The sequence below is a fragment of the Scatophagus argus genome, chromosome 5 (assembly GCF_020382885.2).
Source record: "Scatophagus argus isolate fScaArg1 chromosome 5, fScaArg1.pri, whole genome shotgun sequence".
Taxonomy (NCBI): domain Eukaryota; kingdom Metazoa; phylum Chordata; class Actinopteri; family Scatophagidae; genus Scatophagus; species Scatophagus argus.
Window position 1 is genome coordinate 17,528,251 of NC_058497.1, and position 17,040 is coordinate 17,545,290.

Sequence of the window (17,040 nt, forward strand, 5' to 3'; positions counted from 1 at the left end):
ATAAAGTCTAAGTCCAAATCCAAGTTTAAGTCAAGGAATCAAATGTACATAAAGTATGAGCAAATAATTGAATACCTACCTAAATTCTGTGGGAAGTATAAGTAAATCATGATTATATTGTCCAAAGAACAAAAAAAAATCAAATGTCTGTGGCTGAAAATGTCACCATTAAGGCATCATTACACCATTCACTTGAACAGTTTCTTTAACATGGATCAAACTGTATTCTCTATCATCCTAAACAATTTATTAATCAAACAATCTGCTGTACTGCAATATTGCTGTTTGTTTATGTATGTTTCATCATAAAAAAAAACTCTTTTTCAACATGAATAAGATGAGTTTCACTTTATTTAATATTATGTAAGTTTGTCGTACACTGATCATACACTAAAGGAAGTTGTCAACAACGTAAATTTAAAAAAAGAAATCTAATCATATTTGTATTATAACATGCTATCAATAGTTGCATCGACAGAGAAAACTTTTTGCAATGTGAGAAAAAATTTGTTCTGGACAACAAAGCATTGTACTTGAATAAAACAACACAACACAAATATCGCATTAAAAAGACTTTCTCACACATGTAAATTCTTACTCAACACATGTATTTTACTTCCATCTTCATCTTTGCATCATGTTTTTCTTGGAGTTTCTTTCTGGTTTCAGAATGATAATGTAGCACTTGGGAACAAAAATGCAAAAAAGGAGACCAAAAGCTGAAGCTAAGATAGCAAAAATATGGACAGCCACTGTGTATTTCCCAGCTGTGCTCACATAAACTGGGATGAAAGTAATCCAGACTGCAAAGAATATCAGCATGCTGAATGTGATGAACTTTGCCTCGTTAAAATTATCTGGTAGCTTCCGAGCCAAAAATGCCATCAGGAAACACATGCAGGCCAGGATGCCAATGTATCCAAGAACACACCAGAAGCCAACCTCTGAACCAGGAACACACTCGATGATGATGATAGCACTGTGGTAACCTGTGTTGTTATTGGCATAAGGTGGACTGGTGAGCAGCCAAGTCAGAGAGACTATTACCTGAGGTGGAAAAAAAACAAGATGTTCTTATTGAAAACACAAGCTAACCTCAATGCAAATGCTTACACCAATATTCAATGATTTGCATTGTAGGGACATGTTTTTCCCCATAAGTGTCCCCACGATGTGTGTAAACAACACACTGTGTAAACAGATTTTTGATGCCACAACTAAAGGAATACCCATCCACACACACACAGACACACACAAATAATAAAGACATTTATCAATTTGATTTATGGAAAGTGATCCTACCTGGACTGCTGTTCCTAAAAGTGCACTGGCTCTCTGCTGGTTGGGTCCAAACCATTTCATGACATTGCTTCCTGGTAGTGTGGATCTAAATGCCATTAGAACCACTGCAGTCTTGGCCAGTAAACATGAAATGCACAGAGCAAAACTGATCCCAAATGCTGGGTACCTGATACGGCAAAGCCAGTCTGAAGGCTCACCAATGAACAACAGACCAACAAGGAAGCAGACAGCAAGAAACAGCAAGAGAAGGAAGCTCAGTTCCATATTGTTGGCCCGAACAAGTGGTGTGTCTTTGTATGTAAAGAATATGGCCAGGATGGAGAGGGAAATACAAGCTCCAAGGACGGATACAGCACAAAGCACACCACCCATCAGCTCATGGAAAGACAGGAACTCAACCGTCTTTGGGATGCAGAGATTTCTTGCTTGATTGGGCCACGTGTCCTTTGAGCAGCGTGAGCACTCCAAAGAATCTACAGATGCCAGAGGAGGACTTTTTAGTTCAGAGAAGCCACATTTACACACACACATAAAAGCAAGTGAGTTCAAATTTAGATAGCATAAAGGAAAGGATGACAAAAGACAGAAGACAAACCAGTCATGTTGCTAACTTCCCCCTCAGCACAGGGGACACAGTCAAAACAGCAGATGGGTTCCCCTTTTCTCCTGGCGATGCGGGAGCCTGGAGGGCAACTCTCACTGCATACAGAGCGGGAGGCCTAAGAGGCAAATTTCAGTCACTCAGAAAGATGCTGATTTCAGACAGTATCCATCGACTTTTCCATGTTTGTTCTGTTTCTGGACACCACAGACTATGTGCAGTGCACTTTCCACGGGACTGATTTTGTTAATTTCCATTCATAATTCTGTTAATTATTTTACAGAAAGTCTGTTTATCCTTACAAACCTAAGTACTGCACTTTTTGACTTGTAAGCTAGGTTTTTACTATTTTATTTTGCTTGTTTAACAGTTAAGTATATTGCACATTTGTTATAAGTTAATACGTTCATTTACAGTACATACAACAGTCGAAGAGGTGAACACGGCCTCAAGCCCTTTTGCAGAGAACACACCTGTTTCCCAGTAGGCCACTGTATCACTGTGTCATTTATGACCAGACTGCGTCCAGAAGGCGAGGAAGCGTCATAGAAGCCTACTTTTACCAAATGTAATGAGCCATCAGGCCTCTTTTGCCAGTTCAAGAGATCATAATAAGCAATGGGGTCACCGTTTTGATCAAAGTTGACTTTCTCCCCCAGTGCAGAAAAATTGGCATGCTTCATGTAGTAGATGAGCTGAGGGAGGAAGGGAAACAGGTTATCCCAAAAAAAAAAAAAAAGATTTTCTCATCTCATCAAGTTTTTACTTAAAAATAATATTTTATGCACAACTAGTCTCACCTGCCAAGGTTTAAAATCTTTTGGGTCTGCACAGGTACCATTAAGAAAAGGCCCCTGTCCAACTTTGCAGTTACTCATGTCTTGCAAAGCATGGGCCACCAGATACACAGCCTTGTAGACATTATAGGACACTCTTAGCTGTGTCACATCGGAATAAGGAGAGTAAACATTATTTAAATCCTCTGTCCCTTTACATGGCGATCTGTCAAGGTAACTGTCGACCCCGTGAGAGTGGCTGTTCACTGACCCGTTCAGTTGACAGTTAAACAGCTCTTCCCAAAACTCTGCCAGGAATGCTGATTCATGAATATCGGATGGTCTGAGACTAGTGAGGTGTTGTTTCAGCCCTGGAATCACATCAGCTCTCTGGATGGCAAATCCAAGTGTTCCCTTTAGGAGGTCCCCAAACTTTTCCCAGAGTGATCTGGCAGTGGACCAAGCCTCACTGGCGATCCACTGCAGACCGGTTATGTTCTGCCGCCGAATCTCTCTCAGAATACTGTTCATCTCTGACTCACTGCAAAAGTTAATGATGACCTTTGTGGATGCTGCCTAAACAATGAAAACGGAGGTATAGTTAATATCTAATGAAGTTTATACTGTTTTAAGTGCTGTAAATGATGGTGTGTTGGACCTCCTCTACTTTATATGAAATTTGGTGCACGTTCAATCAGCCACAATATTAAAGCCGCTGAAAGGTTAGGTGAATAAGACAAATCATAAATACAATGTTCTGCTCGCCCCCAGGCTGCATCAATGCCTTGATGGGTCAGAGCCAGGTTCAGTTCTCCGGATTGTGGTGTCTGATGGATAATTTTGGTCCTGTGGGCTGCAAGGTGGGGCCTCCATGAATTAGACTTGTTCCAGCACATCCCACCAGTGCTCATTTGGATTGGGATCTAGGGACTTTGGAGAGCAGATCTATGCCTTGAACTCTTTGTCAAATTCCTTGGGCAATTCCTAAGCAGTTTTTGTGGTGCAGTGGGAATATTTTCCCACTGTGGGAGGCCTTTGCCTTTGAGGAACGTTTGGATTCGGACAGATGGTGCATGTCAAAGTGACACCATAGTAGAATATTGTTACAAGATAATGAATGATATTCACATCATGTCAGTGGTTTAAATGTTGTGGCGGATCAGTGTACATTATAACACTCTGAAGAACTGCACTAATGAATATGTATAAAAATAAGCCACATATACAGGCGCTGCAAAACAAGTTATTTATTTGCTGATTGAATAAATATGCCTTATTTATTTAATCAGTAAATGACAAGAAGATATAAAAATGTAGTGTAGTGTATAATCCTGAAAATGCTTTTTCATACAATATGCTTTGTGAGCCAAAACCTCTTAAAAGTTTTTAATTTTATTACTCTGATGACAAAACACTACAACTGATCATCAGTCAAAGCAGCAAAGGACAGTGTTATTGAAACAAAAAAATATATTTTTCTTGACTGAAACTATACTTGAGTCTGAAAGTATTTCATGCTTTGTTTATTTAAACTTAATGTAATTAGATTTTTGTCAAGATAAATATTAGATATTCTGAACTTTTGGTCACATTTTTACTTCTTTTGCTTCTTTTGACTTGCAGACCCAAACAAAGTCAAACAACAACCTCAAATAACCACCGTCTAACCCCTGCATTTCTATTTATTTGTAGATACCTGAATAACCATCAGAAGCTCATCTAGAGCCTGCTGACTCAGGACAACAGGGTAGAAATGAGTGTAGGCAGCACATACACCATACTGCACTGACTCCTGCAGGAACAGCTGGATGGCAAATCGGGCGTAATCAGATTCCACCCCAATCACTCCCACCCAGGTCCAGCCAAAATAGATTATCAACCGGGCCAGAGCTCTGACCTGGAAGGCATCACTAGGCATGGTGCGCATGAATGAGGGGAATTCCCTTTGGTTACTCAGACAGCTGCAGGATGCAAAGTAGCTCACCTGGTTTCATAGCAAACAATAGTTAAACTTCTGCACAATTTGACTCCCTGAAAAAGATATTTCATTTCATTTCATGAAAAAAGAAGATTGCAGTCTGACGATGTAGCTACACAGTTGTAAAACTGACAGATAAATTAATACTGATTTAAAAATATTAAAATTTGAAATGGTCTAAGTAAAATGCCTAGAAAATATAATGTCAGATTAAAATTTTTTACACTACAGACATAATACTGGTGAATTTACAAACAAAGAAATGTCCAATGAACAGCTGTATTTTATTCACTTTATCTGTCGCGACAAACCTGACTGATTTTGAATTTAAAAAAAAAAAAAAAAAAAAACCTGAAGAAATCTGTTCATGGACTAAAAACATTCCAATCTCTAAAGCTTAATAAGCCATTTTCAGTGGTCTGAAAATATATTTTACATAAAGCTGAAAAGTGACTTTTGATACTGTGGAGATGTTACGCAGTTTTAACAAGGCAGAAATGATTTGCAACTGTAAGTCGCCTCAGTAATATCAATAAAACGTAAACAACTTATTTAAAATGGCAATAGACATATATTATTCACGTTAACATAACAAAAGTGCTTAGACAACCAGGAAATCTCACCAGGGGGATATGGAAAGAACCCAGGCTTCTCAGCAGAGCCACAGACACTCCGGAGGCAGCACCTCCTATGATTACTGGGGACACAGTCCTTTGAACGGCAGCACAGCCTGAGTTAGAACTAATGTTACTTTTTGGATCTTTGCTTTTCATCACGCTCTCAGCTCTGGAGACTCTCTCTGGCTGGCCGTTCACCAGCAGTAAAGATGCTCTCAGGGACACAGGTATGTCATCAGAGCTGTCACGAATGTGGAAACCCAACTTGAGTTGTGGCAGGAGGTCACTGCGCTGGTTGATCTCTTTGATAGCAAAAGTCATGGTTTGCATCCATCGCAAGGCACGAGAATTGAAACTGTAGAAGTGAAAAGCAGTTCATCACACAACACAAATATATACACACTAGTATATTACAATCTTCTAAACAAAACACAAACAATATAGTTACATCAATTGTTTTCCACACAAGCTACTTACTATCATCTATATTAAACAGTCACTTACTATTTATACATATATGGTTTGGGTTTTGTTTTGTATGTTGGAAGAGATGACACAGGGCTGTAATGTAGAGGGAATAAGCCCCCTATTACCACATCTCCATCTTCGTAAAGACTGTTTTTCTCCTCTTCCCCGAAGAAAACACAGTTATCCAGAGCAGCAGCTAAACCAGGTTTCCGCCCATAAAGAGAAAGAAAAATAAGAAGCTTTGCAGCTGTCATTGCCATTATTGGCCCAGGTTTGAGAAATCTAGCTCAATAATGTTAAATAGTTTAATGGCTAAATATATAAGAGAAGCAGCCCCCTTTCTGGTCACATGCAAGGGATTATGATAGTTCACACGCAGTACATTGTTGATTTATAAACTATACTATACTGAAGGACCGCCCAGATACAGTTGTTACATGATGAAAGGTGACACCTTGTGTTCCTATATGATGAATATCCAGTTCCCTAAATAAATAAATAAACAACAGATTTAACATAGGTTGTGGTCACACATGTTTTGATGGTGCTCAAAGTCAAAAACACAAGTAGTGAGTACTTCCTCAAGGAAGTAAATCTGCTCTTGCATAGATAGCTGTTATAGTGCAGTTGTTGTGTCAAACATATGCATTGTATGAGACATGCATGCCAAAAACACATCCAGTGTTGACAATGCATATGTGATCTTTCACAGTTTTTTTTTTCTTCCATTTTTCTGTTATTTGGATGTTTTTGTTTGCTGCTTTGTTGCTGACCATTTGATCTTACTTGCAAGCCATATTCATTAAGAATCTGTTAATGTTATGTTAAGCTAAGCACATCTAAATACTAACACTAAATACTGGGTAAATAGATACATTTAAATGGCATTAATATTCAGTTTGTAGGATTGAGCAAGTACTTGGTTGAAATGAGTATTCAGTATGAGTATCCAAGAAAAATGTATCCATATCTATATACATTTTGTAGCTGCCTCACATTTATGCATTCAAAGTTATATATGTATATATATATATATATATATATATATATACATATATAAGAATTTCTGTAAATTAGTTCTATTGACTGTTAATTAGGCCATATGCAGAAATCAAAATGTAATGTGTGATAACCACACGAGTTGTTTGTAGGGAGGGACTGTACATTCAGGACCATGGCTATTCATTCTATTATCTTTGTGATCCCTTTTTGGGCTCCCAACAAGGGGGCCCTGGATGCTGAAAAATGTTCAGTATTTTTAGTTTTGTAAAACTTTAATTAATATCATCTTTCACAATTTAATAACAAACAATTATCTGTATTACAGTGTTGTTTTTTTGTTGATTACTTTTATCATCATTAATATAATACTTATTATTATTTACTTTATTATTATTTACTTTAAATAAATAATGTATAAAAAAATAACTCTTATAACTCTGTAAGAGGTGTTCCATTTTATTTAGACTGCAGCGTACTGATGATACACTGAAGAAAGCTCTAGATTAGAAGGTTATATATAATTTAAATCAAGAAGAGAATAGTATTTAGGTAGTTGTAACTAATTTAAATACACAGAGTGTTTCTAATGAGAAAAAAGCTGTTTTAGGTTGCATTAGGACAACATCATTTAAAAACGATTTTCTATATATCGCAGTTTTATTTCCATCACGAATCCTTATTGAAAAAACACACAAATATCGCATTAAAAAGACTTTCTCACACATGTAAATTCTTACTCAACACATGTATTTTACTTCCATCTTCATCTTTGCATCATGTTTTTCTTGGAGTTTCTTTCTGGTTTCAGAATGATAATGTAGCACTTGGGAACAAAAATGCAAAAAATGAGACCAAAAGCTGAAGCTAAGATAGCAAAAATATGGACAGCCACTGTGTATTTCCCAGCTGTGCTCACATAAACTGGGATAAAAGTAATCCAGACTGCAAAGAATATCAGCATGCTGAATGTGATGAACTTTGCCTCATTAAAATTATCTGGTAGCTTCCGAGCCAAAAATGCCATCAGGAAACACACGCAGGCCAGGAAGCCAATGTATCCAAGAACACACCAGAAGCAAACCTCTGAACCAGGAACACACTCGATGATGATGATAGCACTGTGGTAACCTGTGTTGTTATTGGCATGAGGTGGACTGGTGAGCAGCCAGATAAGACAGATTATTACCTGAGTGGAGGGAAAAATATGTAGGATGATCATTTTAAATCGACATAAGTGAAAAACAAAAAAGCAAAAAGAAAAAAAACCAAATGCATTTATTAAGCTGACTTGTGGAAAGTGATCCTACCTGGACTGCTGTTCCTAAAAGTGCACTGGCTCTCTGCTGGTTGGGTCCAAACCATTTCATGACATTGCTTCCTGGCAGCGTGGATCTAAATGCCATTAGAACCACTATAGTCTTGGCCAGTAAACATGAAATGCACAGAGCAAAACTGATCCCAAATGCTGGGTACCTGATACGGCAAAGCCAGTCTGAAGGCTCACCAATGAACAACAGACCAACAAGGAAGCAGACAGCAAGAAACAGCAAGAGAAGGAAGCTCAGTTCCATATTGTTGGCCCGAACAAGTGGTGTGTCTTTGTATGTAAAGAATATGGCCAGGATGGAGAGGGAAATACAAGCTCCAAGGACGGATACAGCACAAAGCACACCACCCATCAGCTCATGGAAAGACAGGAACTCAACCGTCTTTGGGATGCAGAGATTTCTTGCTTGATTGGGCCACGTGTCCTTTGAGCAGCGTGAGCACTCTAAAGAATCTATAGATGCCAGAAGAGGATTTTTTAGTTTGGAGATGCTACATTTACATATAAGCACATCAGTTTATATATGGGCAACATAGAAGAAAGAATGACAAAAGACAGAAGACAACAAACCAGTCTTATTGCTAACTTCCCCTTCAGCACAGGGGACACAGTCAAAACAGCAGATGGGTTCCCCCTTTCTCCTGGCAATGCGGGAGCCTGGAGGGCAACTCTCACTGCATACAGAGCGGGAGGCCTAAGAGGCAAATTTCAGCCACTCAGAAAGACTCTGATTCCAACCAGTATCCACCACTGTCACTGCTGTGTTATGCAATACTATTTGCAGACTATTTCAGATACAGACTAAAATGTTAAAGTATAGAAACTGAATTTAATATGATTTATAAAAGCTACAACTCAAAGTATATACAGTTATGTGATCTACCAATTGCTGTAATAGGTAATCAATAGGATTAAAAAGAAATAATGTTTTAATAATCTTATACTACAAATGATGGTCCTGTTTGTATGCTCTTTAATTTATTAACATTATCCAATCTCCAAAAATTTGATATCAATAAACATTTTTTTTCTTGTAAAGATAATTACTGCAATTTTGAATTATCCTAACATTTTTTGAATAAAGTTTTCTCAGAGTATTACACAAATGCAAAGGGATTTACATTGATATAATCATGAATTATGTTTGTAAAACATACTTACACTCTGTAATCACATCGGCTATGACAATTTCCCAAATTTCAGAATCAGAATCAGAATCAGCTTTATTTGCCAAGTATGTGTGACCATACAAGGAATTTGACTCCGGATTTTTCTCTGTCCTGTGCACCATACAAAATACAAAAAAGCAATAATAATAATAAAAAGAAGAATAAAATATTTACAAGAAGAAAAAATATATATATATATATATATATACATGTAGTGCAACCAGTGGAATGAGGTAGTGCAAACAGTGTGATGGTTCACACAATGGCAGGTGGTTTATGGGGAGATCAGGGAGACAGCCTGGGGGAAGAAACTGTTTTTGTGTCTGGTGGTCTTGGCATACAGAGCTCTGTAACGCCTACCAGAGGGAAGCAGATCAAACAGTTTGTGTGCAGGGTGTGAGGGGTCTGCAGTGATGCTTCCTGCCCGTTTTTTGACCCTGGACTGGTATAAGTCCTGGATGGAGGGCAGGTCGGCCCCGATGATTTTTTCTGCAGACCTGATTGTCCGTTGCAGTCTGTTTCTGTCCTGTTTGGTGGCCGATCCAAACCAGACAGTGATGGAAGTGCAGAGAACAGACTGGACGATGGAGGTGTAGAAGATGGTCAGCAGCTCCTGAGGCAGGTTGAACTTTTTCAGCTGTCGCAGAAAATACAACCTCTGCTGGGCCTTTTTTCTGATTAGGTCTACGTGGGACTTCCACTTGAGATCCCGGGCGATTGTAGTTCCCAGGAACTTAAAGGAGTCCACAGTAGACACTGTGTTGTTGAGAATGGTAAGAGGAGGTACGGTGGGTGGGTTCTTCCTAAAGTCCACTGTCATCTCCACAGTCTTGAGCGGGTTAAGCTCCAGGTTGTTCTGACCACACCAGAGGACCAGCTGGTCTACTTCACGTCTGTAGGCAGCCTCATCACCATCCTTGATGAGGCCAACTACAGTTGTGTCGTCCGCAAACTTAAGTAGTTTTACGGACGGGTCCCCTGAGGAGCAGTCGTTAGTGTATAGGGAGAAGAGCAGCGGGGAAAGAACACACCCCTGGGGGGCGCCAGTACTGATGGTTCTGGTGCTGGAGGTGATGCTCCCCAGCCTCACCTGCTGCCTCCTGTCAGTGAGGAAGTTGTAGATCCACTGAGAGGTGGAGGTCGGCACTGTGAGCTGTGAGAGCTTCTGGCGGAGGATTTCTGGGATGATGGTGTTGAATGCAGAGCTGAAGTCCACAAACAGGATCCTGGCATATGTCCCTGGGGTGTCGAGGTGATGGAGGATGAAGTGCAGTCCCATGTTGACTGCGTCATCCACCGACCGGTTTGCCCGGTAGGCAAACTGCAGGGGGTCAAGCCGGGGGCCTGTGATGAACTTCAGGTGGTTCAGCACCAGCCTCTCAAAGGATTTCATGACCACAGACGTCAGGGCGACGGGTCTGTAGTCATTCAACCCCGTGATGGTGGGTTTTTTGGGGACTGGGATGATGGTGGAACGTTTGAAGCAGGAGGGTACTTCACACAGCTCCAGAGATCTGTTGAAGATCTGGGTGAAGATGGGTGCCAGCTGGTCAGCGCAGATTCTCAGGCAGGAGGGGGACACACCGTCAGGTCCTGGAGCCTTCCTGGTCTTCTGCCTCTTGAAGAGCCGATGCACCTCCTCCACATTGACCTTCAGTGCTGGTAGGAGGTCTGAGTTGAGGGGGGAGGGTGAGGTGTCAGGTATGGCACAGAGGTTGAGTGTTGTGGATGGGGTGGGAGAAGGGTGTGAAAAGCGGCAGTAGAAGCTGTTCAGCTCCTCTGCCAGTCCTTTGTTACCCACAGGGTGGGGGGATGGGCTCCTGTAGTTGGTGATGTCTCTCAGGCCTTTCCACACTGAAGTAGGGTCGTTGGCTGAAAACCTGTCTTTCAGCTTCTCAGAGTAGCACCTCTTTGCAGCTCTGATCTCCCTCGTCAGTGTGTTCCTGGCCTTTTTGTACAGGGCCCTGTCCCCACTTCTGTGGGCCTCCTCCTTAGCCTGGCGCAGCTTCCTGAGTTTATTGGTGAACCATGGTTTGTTGTTGTTGTATGTGCAGAAGGTTTTGGTCTGCACACATGAGTCCTCACAAAAACTGATGTAGGATGTCACAGTGTCGGTCAGTTCATCCAGGTCTGTGGCTGCAGCCTCGAAGACACTCCAGTCAGTGCAGTCAAAGCAGGCCTGTAACTCCAGCTTTGACTCAGCTGTCCATCTCTTAATTGTCCTCACTACAGGCTTTGCTGATTTTACCTTCTGCCTGTAGGTTGGGATGAGATGGACCATGCAGTGGTCAGAGAGTCCCAAAGCAGCACGGGAAACAGAGCGATAGGAGTCCTTTAGAACAGTATAACAGTGGTCCAGCGTGTTAGCATCCCTGGTGGGACACTTTATCTGTTGTCTGTATTTTGGGAGTTCTTGGCTGAGGTTTGCTCTGTTAAAATCCCCAAGAATGATGAGCAGGGAGTCTGGATGTTTAGCCTCCATGTCTGATACCTGGTCAGCTAGGTGTTGTAACGCCTCCGTTACACATGCCTGAGGTGGAATGTAAACACTGACCAGGATGAACGAGGAGAACTCCCGCGGTGAATAAAATGGTTTACAGTTTATGAATAACGACTCAAGATGAGGACTGCATGATTTCCTTAACACTGTGACATCTTCACACCAACCTTCGTTGACAAAAAAGCACGTTCCGCCTCCCCTCTTCTTTCCAGAGAGCTCCGAGTTGCGGTCCGCACGGAAGAGCCGGAAGCCGGGCAGCTGGAGAGAAGCGTCCGGGATGTGTTCGCTGAGCCAGGTTTCAGTGAAACACAGAGCGGCGGAGTTCCTAAAGTCGGAGTTTTTGGAGATTAGAAGCAGCAGTTCGTCCATTTTGTTTGCCAGGGAGCGAACATTTGCCAGGTGAATAGACGGGAGCGCCGTGCGTAACCCCCGCTGCCTCAGCCTAACGAGTGCTCCTGCGCGCTTCCCCCGACGGCGTCTCCATCTCCGCGTAATTCCATAGAGAGCCGCTGCGCCTCTGACCAAAAACTCCGGAAAACTTCCAGAATTGTGGAAAAGTGGTGGAAAATTGGGTAGAGACGTATCTCTTATGCTCAAGAGTTCTTCTCTGGTGTATTGGAATGAGAAAACTACCGGAAAACTAACAAAAACTACAAAAAAGATAGTCCACAGGGTGGAGAGAAACTCCGAGGCGACCGTCCGCGGCGCCATCTTGATCTTAATAATATTTGCATATTACCTTTGTAATTACTCTTAAACTTTTTCTTAAAAGTGAAGGATATGACACACTAATAAAAACAAATTAGCTGATGTGTTGATCAACAGTACATACAACAGTCGAAGAGGTGAACACGGCCTCAAGCCCTTTTGCAGAGAACACACCTGTTTCCCAATAGGCCACTGTATCACTGTGTCATTTATGACCAGACTGCGTCCAGTAGGCGAGGAGGCGTCATAGAAACCTACTTTTACCAAATGTAGTGAGCCATCAGGCCTCTTTTGCCAGTTCATAAGATCATAATAAGCAATGGGGTCACCGTTTTGATCAAAGTTGACTTTCTCCCCAAGTGCAGAAAAATTGGCATGCTTCATGTAGTAGATGAGCTGAGGGAATAAGGAACAGGTTATCTCAACAAAAACTTTGTTGGATTTGACTTTTTCATCTTATCAAGTTTTTACTTTAAAAAAATGATATTTGCATCATTAGTCTCACCTGCCAAGGTTTAAAATCTTTTGGGTCTGCACAGGTACCATTAAGAAAAGGCCCCTGTCCAACTTTGCAGTTACTCATGTCTTGCAAAGCATGGGCCACCAGATACACAGACTTGTAGACATTATAGGACACTCTTAGCTGTGTCACATCGGAATAAGGAGAGTAAATATTATTTAAATCCTCTGTCCCTTTACATGGCAATCTGTTAAGGTAACTGTCGACCCCGTGAGAGTGGCTGTTCGCTGATCCGTTCAGTCGACAGTTAAATATCTCTTCCCAAAACTCTGCCAGGAATGCTGATTCATGAATGTCGGATGGTCTGAGACTAGTGAGGTGTTGTTTCAGCCCTGGAATCACATCAGCTCTCCGAATGGCGAATCCAAGCGTTCCCTTTAGGAGGTCCCCAAACTTTTCCCAGAGTGATTTGGCAGTGGCCCAAGCCTCACTGGCGATCCACTGCAGACCAGTGATATTACGATGTCGAATCTCTCTCAGAATACTGTTCATGTCTGTCTCACCAGAGAAGTTAATGATGACCTTTGCAGAAGCTGTCTAAACAATAAACATGGTATAGGTATAGTTAAGATCTAAAGAAATTTAAGCTGTTCTAAGAACTATAAGTCAAATTGTGTTGGGCTTCCCCTTCTTCATATGAAATATGGTTTGCATTCAAACACCTACAATAACATTCAAAGGTCAGCCACAATATCAGCACTACAGACAGGTAGGTGAACACTGATCATCAATGCCATGTTCTGCTGTGAAAACCTAAAATGGGTCAGATTAAACTGACAAGCTGTCAAAACTTGGTTAGTTATAGGTCATATAACAACATAAGTTACAGTTTGTATTGTTACAATACAAAAGCTTTGTGATACCAAACGTCTATCGATATGGCAATTTAAAATTTTATTACTCTTAGCCAAAAACATTAGATTTGATCATCAATCAAAGCCAAAGAAACAAAGGACAGACAAAAAAACTATGTCTAGAGACTAAAACTGTACTTCAGTTTTCAGTCTTCTTTACTTAAAGTATTTCCAATGATTAATTATTTAATTTTGATTTATTAATTTGAATTTATTTTTATTGTTGTCTGTGGTAGGAGGTACATACTTATATTTTCAATGAAACAAGAAAATGAATTGTAATTTTCAAAATAAGTGCACTAAATATTCTGACCATTTGGTCATTTTTCTGATTCTTTTGTTAGACTTATGAAGAACAAAAAGTAAATTCAAACAGCAACCCCAAATAACCACAGAGTTAACTCACATCTTTCAGAGGGAATTTATTGCCACTGTTTTTTCTTTTTGTTTGTTTGTTTTTTTTAACCTCTACATACGTACCTGGATAACATCCAGAAGTTCATCTAGAGCCTTCTGACTGAGGACAATAGGGTAGAGATGAGTGTAGGCAGCACATACACCATACTGCACTGACTCCCGCAAGAAGAGCTGGATGGCAAAGCGACCGTAATCAGTATCCATGCCAATCACTCCCACCCAGGTCCAGCCAAAATAGCTAAACAACCGGGCCAGAGCTCTGACCTGGAAGGCATCACTAGGCATGGTGCGCATGAATGAGGGGAATTCCCTTTGGTTACTCAGACAGCTGCAGGAGGCAAAGTAGCTCACCTGGTTTCATAGCAAAAACATAGTTAACCTTCAGCAAAAAAATTGGCTCCCTGGAAAGGAAATTTTACCAGACAATACCGCTGTCTTCACAAGCATTCAACGGTGCACAATTTTCGACTTTTTGGTGACTAATCAGTTGTATAAATTGAATATAACTAATACAGATTTAATACAGAATTGATACAGATCTTTTAATATGAAAATTTGAACTGTTATGTTAAAAGTTTTGAAAATATAAATTTGTCTGACAACTGATTTAAAAAGGCAAAAACATAATATTATTAAATATTATCAGAACAAATGTGCTTAGACATCCAGGAAATCTTACCAGAGGGATATGGAAAGAACCCAGGCTTCTCAGCAGAGCCACAGACACTCCAGAGGCAGCACCTCCTATGATTACTGGGGACACAGTCCTTTGAACGGCAGCACAGCCTGAGTTAGAACTCTCTGGCTGGCCGTTCACCAGCAGTAAAGATGCTCTCAGGGACACAGAAATGTCATCATCACAGCTGTCAAGAATGTTGAACCCCAGCTTGAGTTGTGGCAGGAGGTCAATGCGCTGGTTGATCTCTTTGATAGCAAAAGTCATGGTTTGCATCCATCGCAAGGCACGAGAATTGAAACTGTAGAAGTGAAAAGCAGTTCATCACACAACGCAAATGTCAAATACAAATCAATAAAATTAAATTAGCTCTTTTCACACAAATTATTTACCATCATCTATATTAAACAGTCACTTACTATTTGTACATAGTAGGTATTGGTTTTGTATTGTATGTTGAAAGAGAAGCGACAGGGCTGTAGTGTAGAGGGAATAAGCCCCCTATCACTACATCTCCATCTTCATACAAACTGTTTTTCTCCTCTTCACCCCAAAAAACACAGTTAACCAGAGCAGCAGCTAAACCAAGTTTTCTGAAGAGACAAAGAAAAATAAGCAGCTTTGTAGCTATCATTGCCATTGCTGGTCCAGGTTTGAGTAAGTAATTTTAAATAGTTTAACGGCTGAATATATGAGAGAAGCAGCTTTCTGGTTACATGCAAGGGATTGTAGTTCATGACGCTTCTGATTTATATACTGTAGTTAACACATGTGAAGCTGAGAGGACCACCCATTTACGGCAGTTGTGACATCATTAACTGTACAACCTGTACATAGTTAGTACAATAGTTTACGATGACAGTATTGTGCCCCTTTTGAGACAACATCGTAGATGATGAGCCATGGGAGAGATCTTTCTGACTACCTGCATGCTATAGTGTTTCCTAATAACATCAATGACAAACTGGTCAGAGACCAATACACTGCTCATTATTTTAGTTGATTTGTTTATTTTTAATATATTTGTTAACAATAAAGGATATTGTGTACTCTTCCACGTATGTTTTTTCAACATTAGAAAACAATTTGTGATTTCATAATTGTAAAATACCTCTAAATTCTAATTCAAGTTCACGGGATATATAACTATACAGTGTACTGCACATTCATGGAACAACAAGGAGAGGACACCCTAGCAGTTTTTATCCCTTTATTTTGTTGGTATGACATTAAAATTATCATTTAATTCTCTCTGTAGTTGTTGGATTCCCATTTTCCTTACTATATTTATTTATTTTTGCTTTTTACACATTCAATCAGGGCACTATTGTTTATTATGCTTTTCTCACTCTTGTATTACAGCATGGTCATAGTCTTTTGAAGAAAGACCTTAAGGCACAGTTATCTGGATAAATGTACGTAGGTCAATAATGGGGTGATCTATTAACATTTTTAAATTATATCATGCATTTAAGTAAATGAATGCTATGGTTCAAATTTTGTGGTAACAGCTTGGGAAAGGTCCTCTATAAAGACATGGTTGGATGAGATTGTCCTGAGTCCTAACCTCAAAGCCCATTGAACACCTTTGGGATGAACTGGAACACAGACTGCAAGTCAGACCTTGTTGTCCAAAATCAGGGTCTGACCTCACAAATGCTCTACTGCATGAATAGGGAAAACGTCCCACAGAAACACTTCAAAAACTTGTCAGAAGAGTGGAAGCCCTTATAGCTGCAAAGCTGTCTATGTATTTAGAATGCAATGTCATGGAAGTCACATAACAGAGAATTTTCAATCTGGCTTTAGAGCCCATCACAGCACAGAAACGGCATTGGTCAAAGTCACAAATGACCTCCTAATGGCATCACACAAGGGACTTATCTCTGTCCTTGTACTGTTAGACCTTAGTGCTGCATATGACACCAATGACCATTCTATTTTATTAGACAGAATGGAATACCTAATGGGCATCAAAGGAACTGCATTGAGCTGGTTTCATTCCTATTTATCAGATCGATCTCAATTTGTTCATGTTAATGATACATCGTACACATGCACAAAAGTTAGTCACGGAGTTCCCCAAGGTTCTGTCCTTGGGCCATTATTATTCACCTTTTATATG

General features: G+C 40.3%; 2 protein-coding genes across 2 annotated transcripts; both read right to left on the bottom strand.

The window, feature by feature from the left end:
* Positions 1-23: 23 nt before the first annotated feature.
* On the bottom strand, positions 24-5,595 carry LOC124059172 (extracellular calcium-sensing receptor-like). The gene is made up of 6 exons (XM_046388994.1): positions 5,281-5,595; positions 4,376-4,663; positions 2,704-3,255; positions 2,396-2,598; positions 1,303-1,795; positions 24-1,047 (listed from the first exon to the last, which is right to left on the bottom strand). The coding sequence occupies exons 1-6, from the start codon at positions 5,593-5,595 to the stop codon at positions 625-627; spliced, it is 2,274 nt and encodes a 757-aa protein (XP_046244950.1). The 3' UTR covers positions 24-624.
* A 1,520-nt stretch (positions 5,596-7,115) lies between these two features.
* LOC124059485 (extracellular calcium-sensing receptor-like) lies at positions 7,116-15,874 on the bottom strand. Its single transcript, XM_046389511.1, has 8 exons — positions 15,335-15,874; positions 14,919-15,216; positions 14,303-14,590; positions 12,954-13,505; positions 12,623-12,844; positions 8,642-8,765; positions 8,052-8,524; positions 7,116-7,930 (listed from the first exon to the last, which is right to left on the bottom strand). Exons 1-8 carry the CDS (start codon positions 15,553-15,555, stop codon positions 7,508-7,510), a joined length of 2,601 nt encoding a protein of 866 aa, XP_046245467.1. The 5' UTR covers positions 15,556-15,874; the 3' UTR covers positions 7,116-7,507.
* Positions 15,875-17,040: the final 1,166 nt, after the last annotated feature.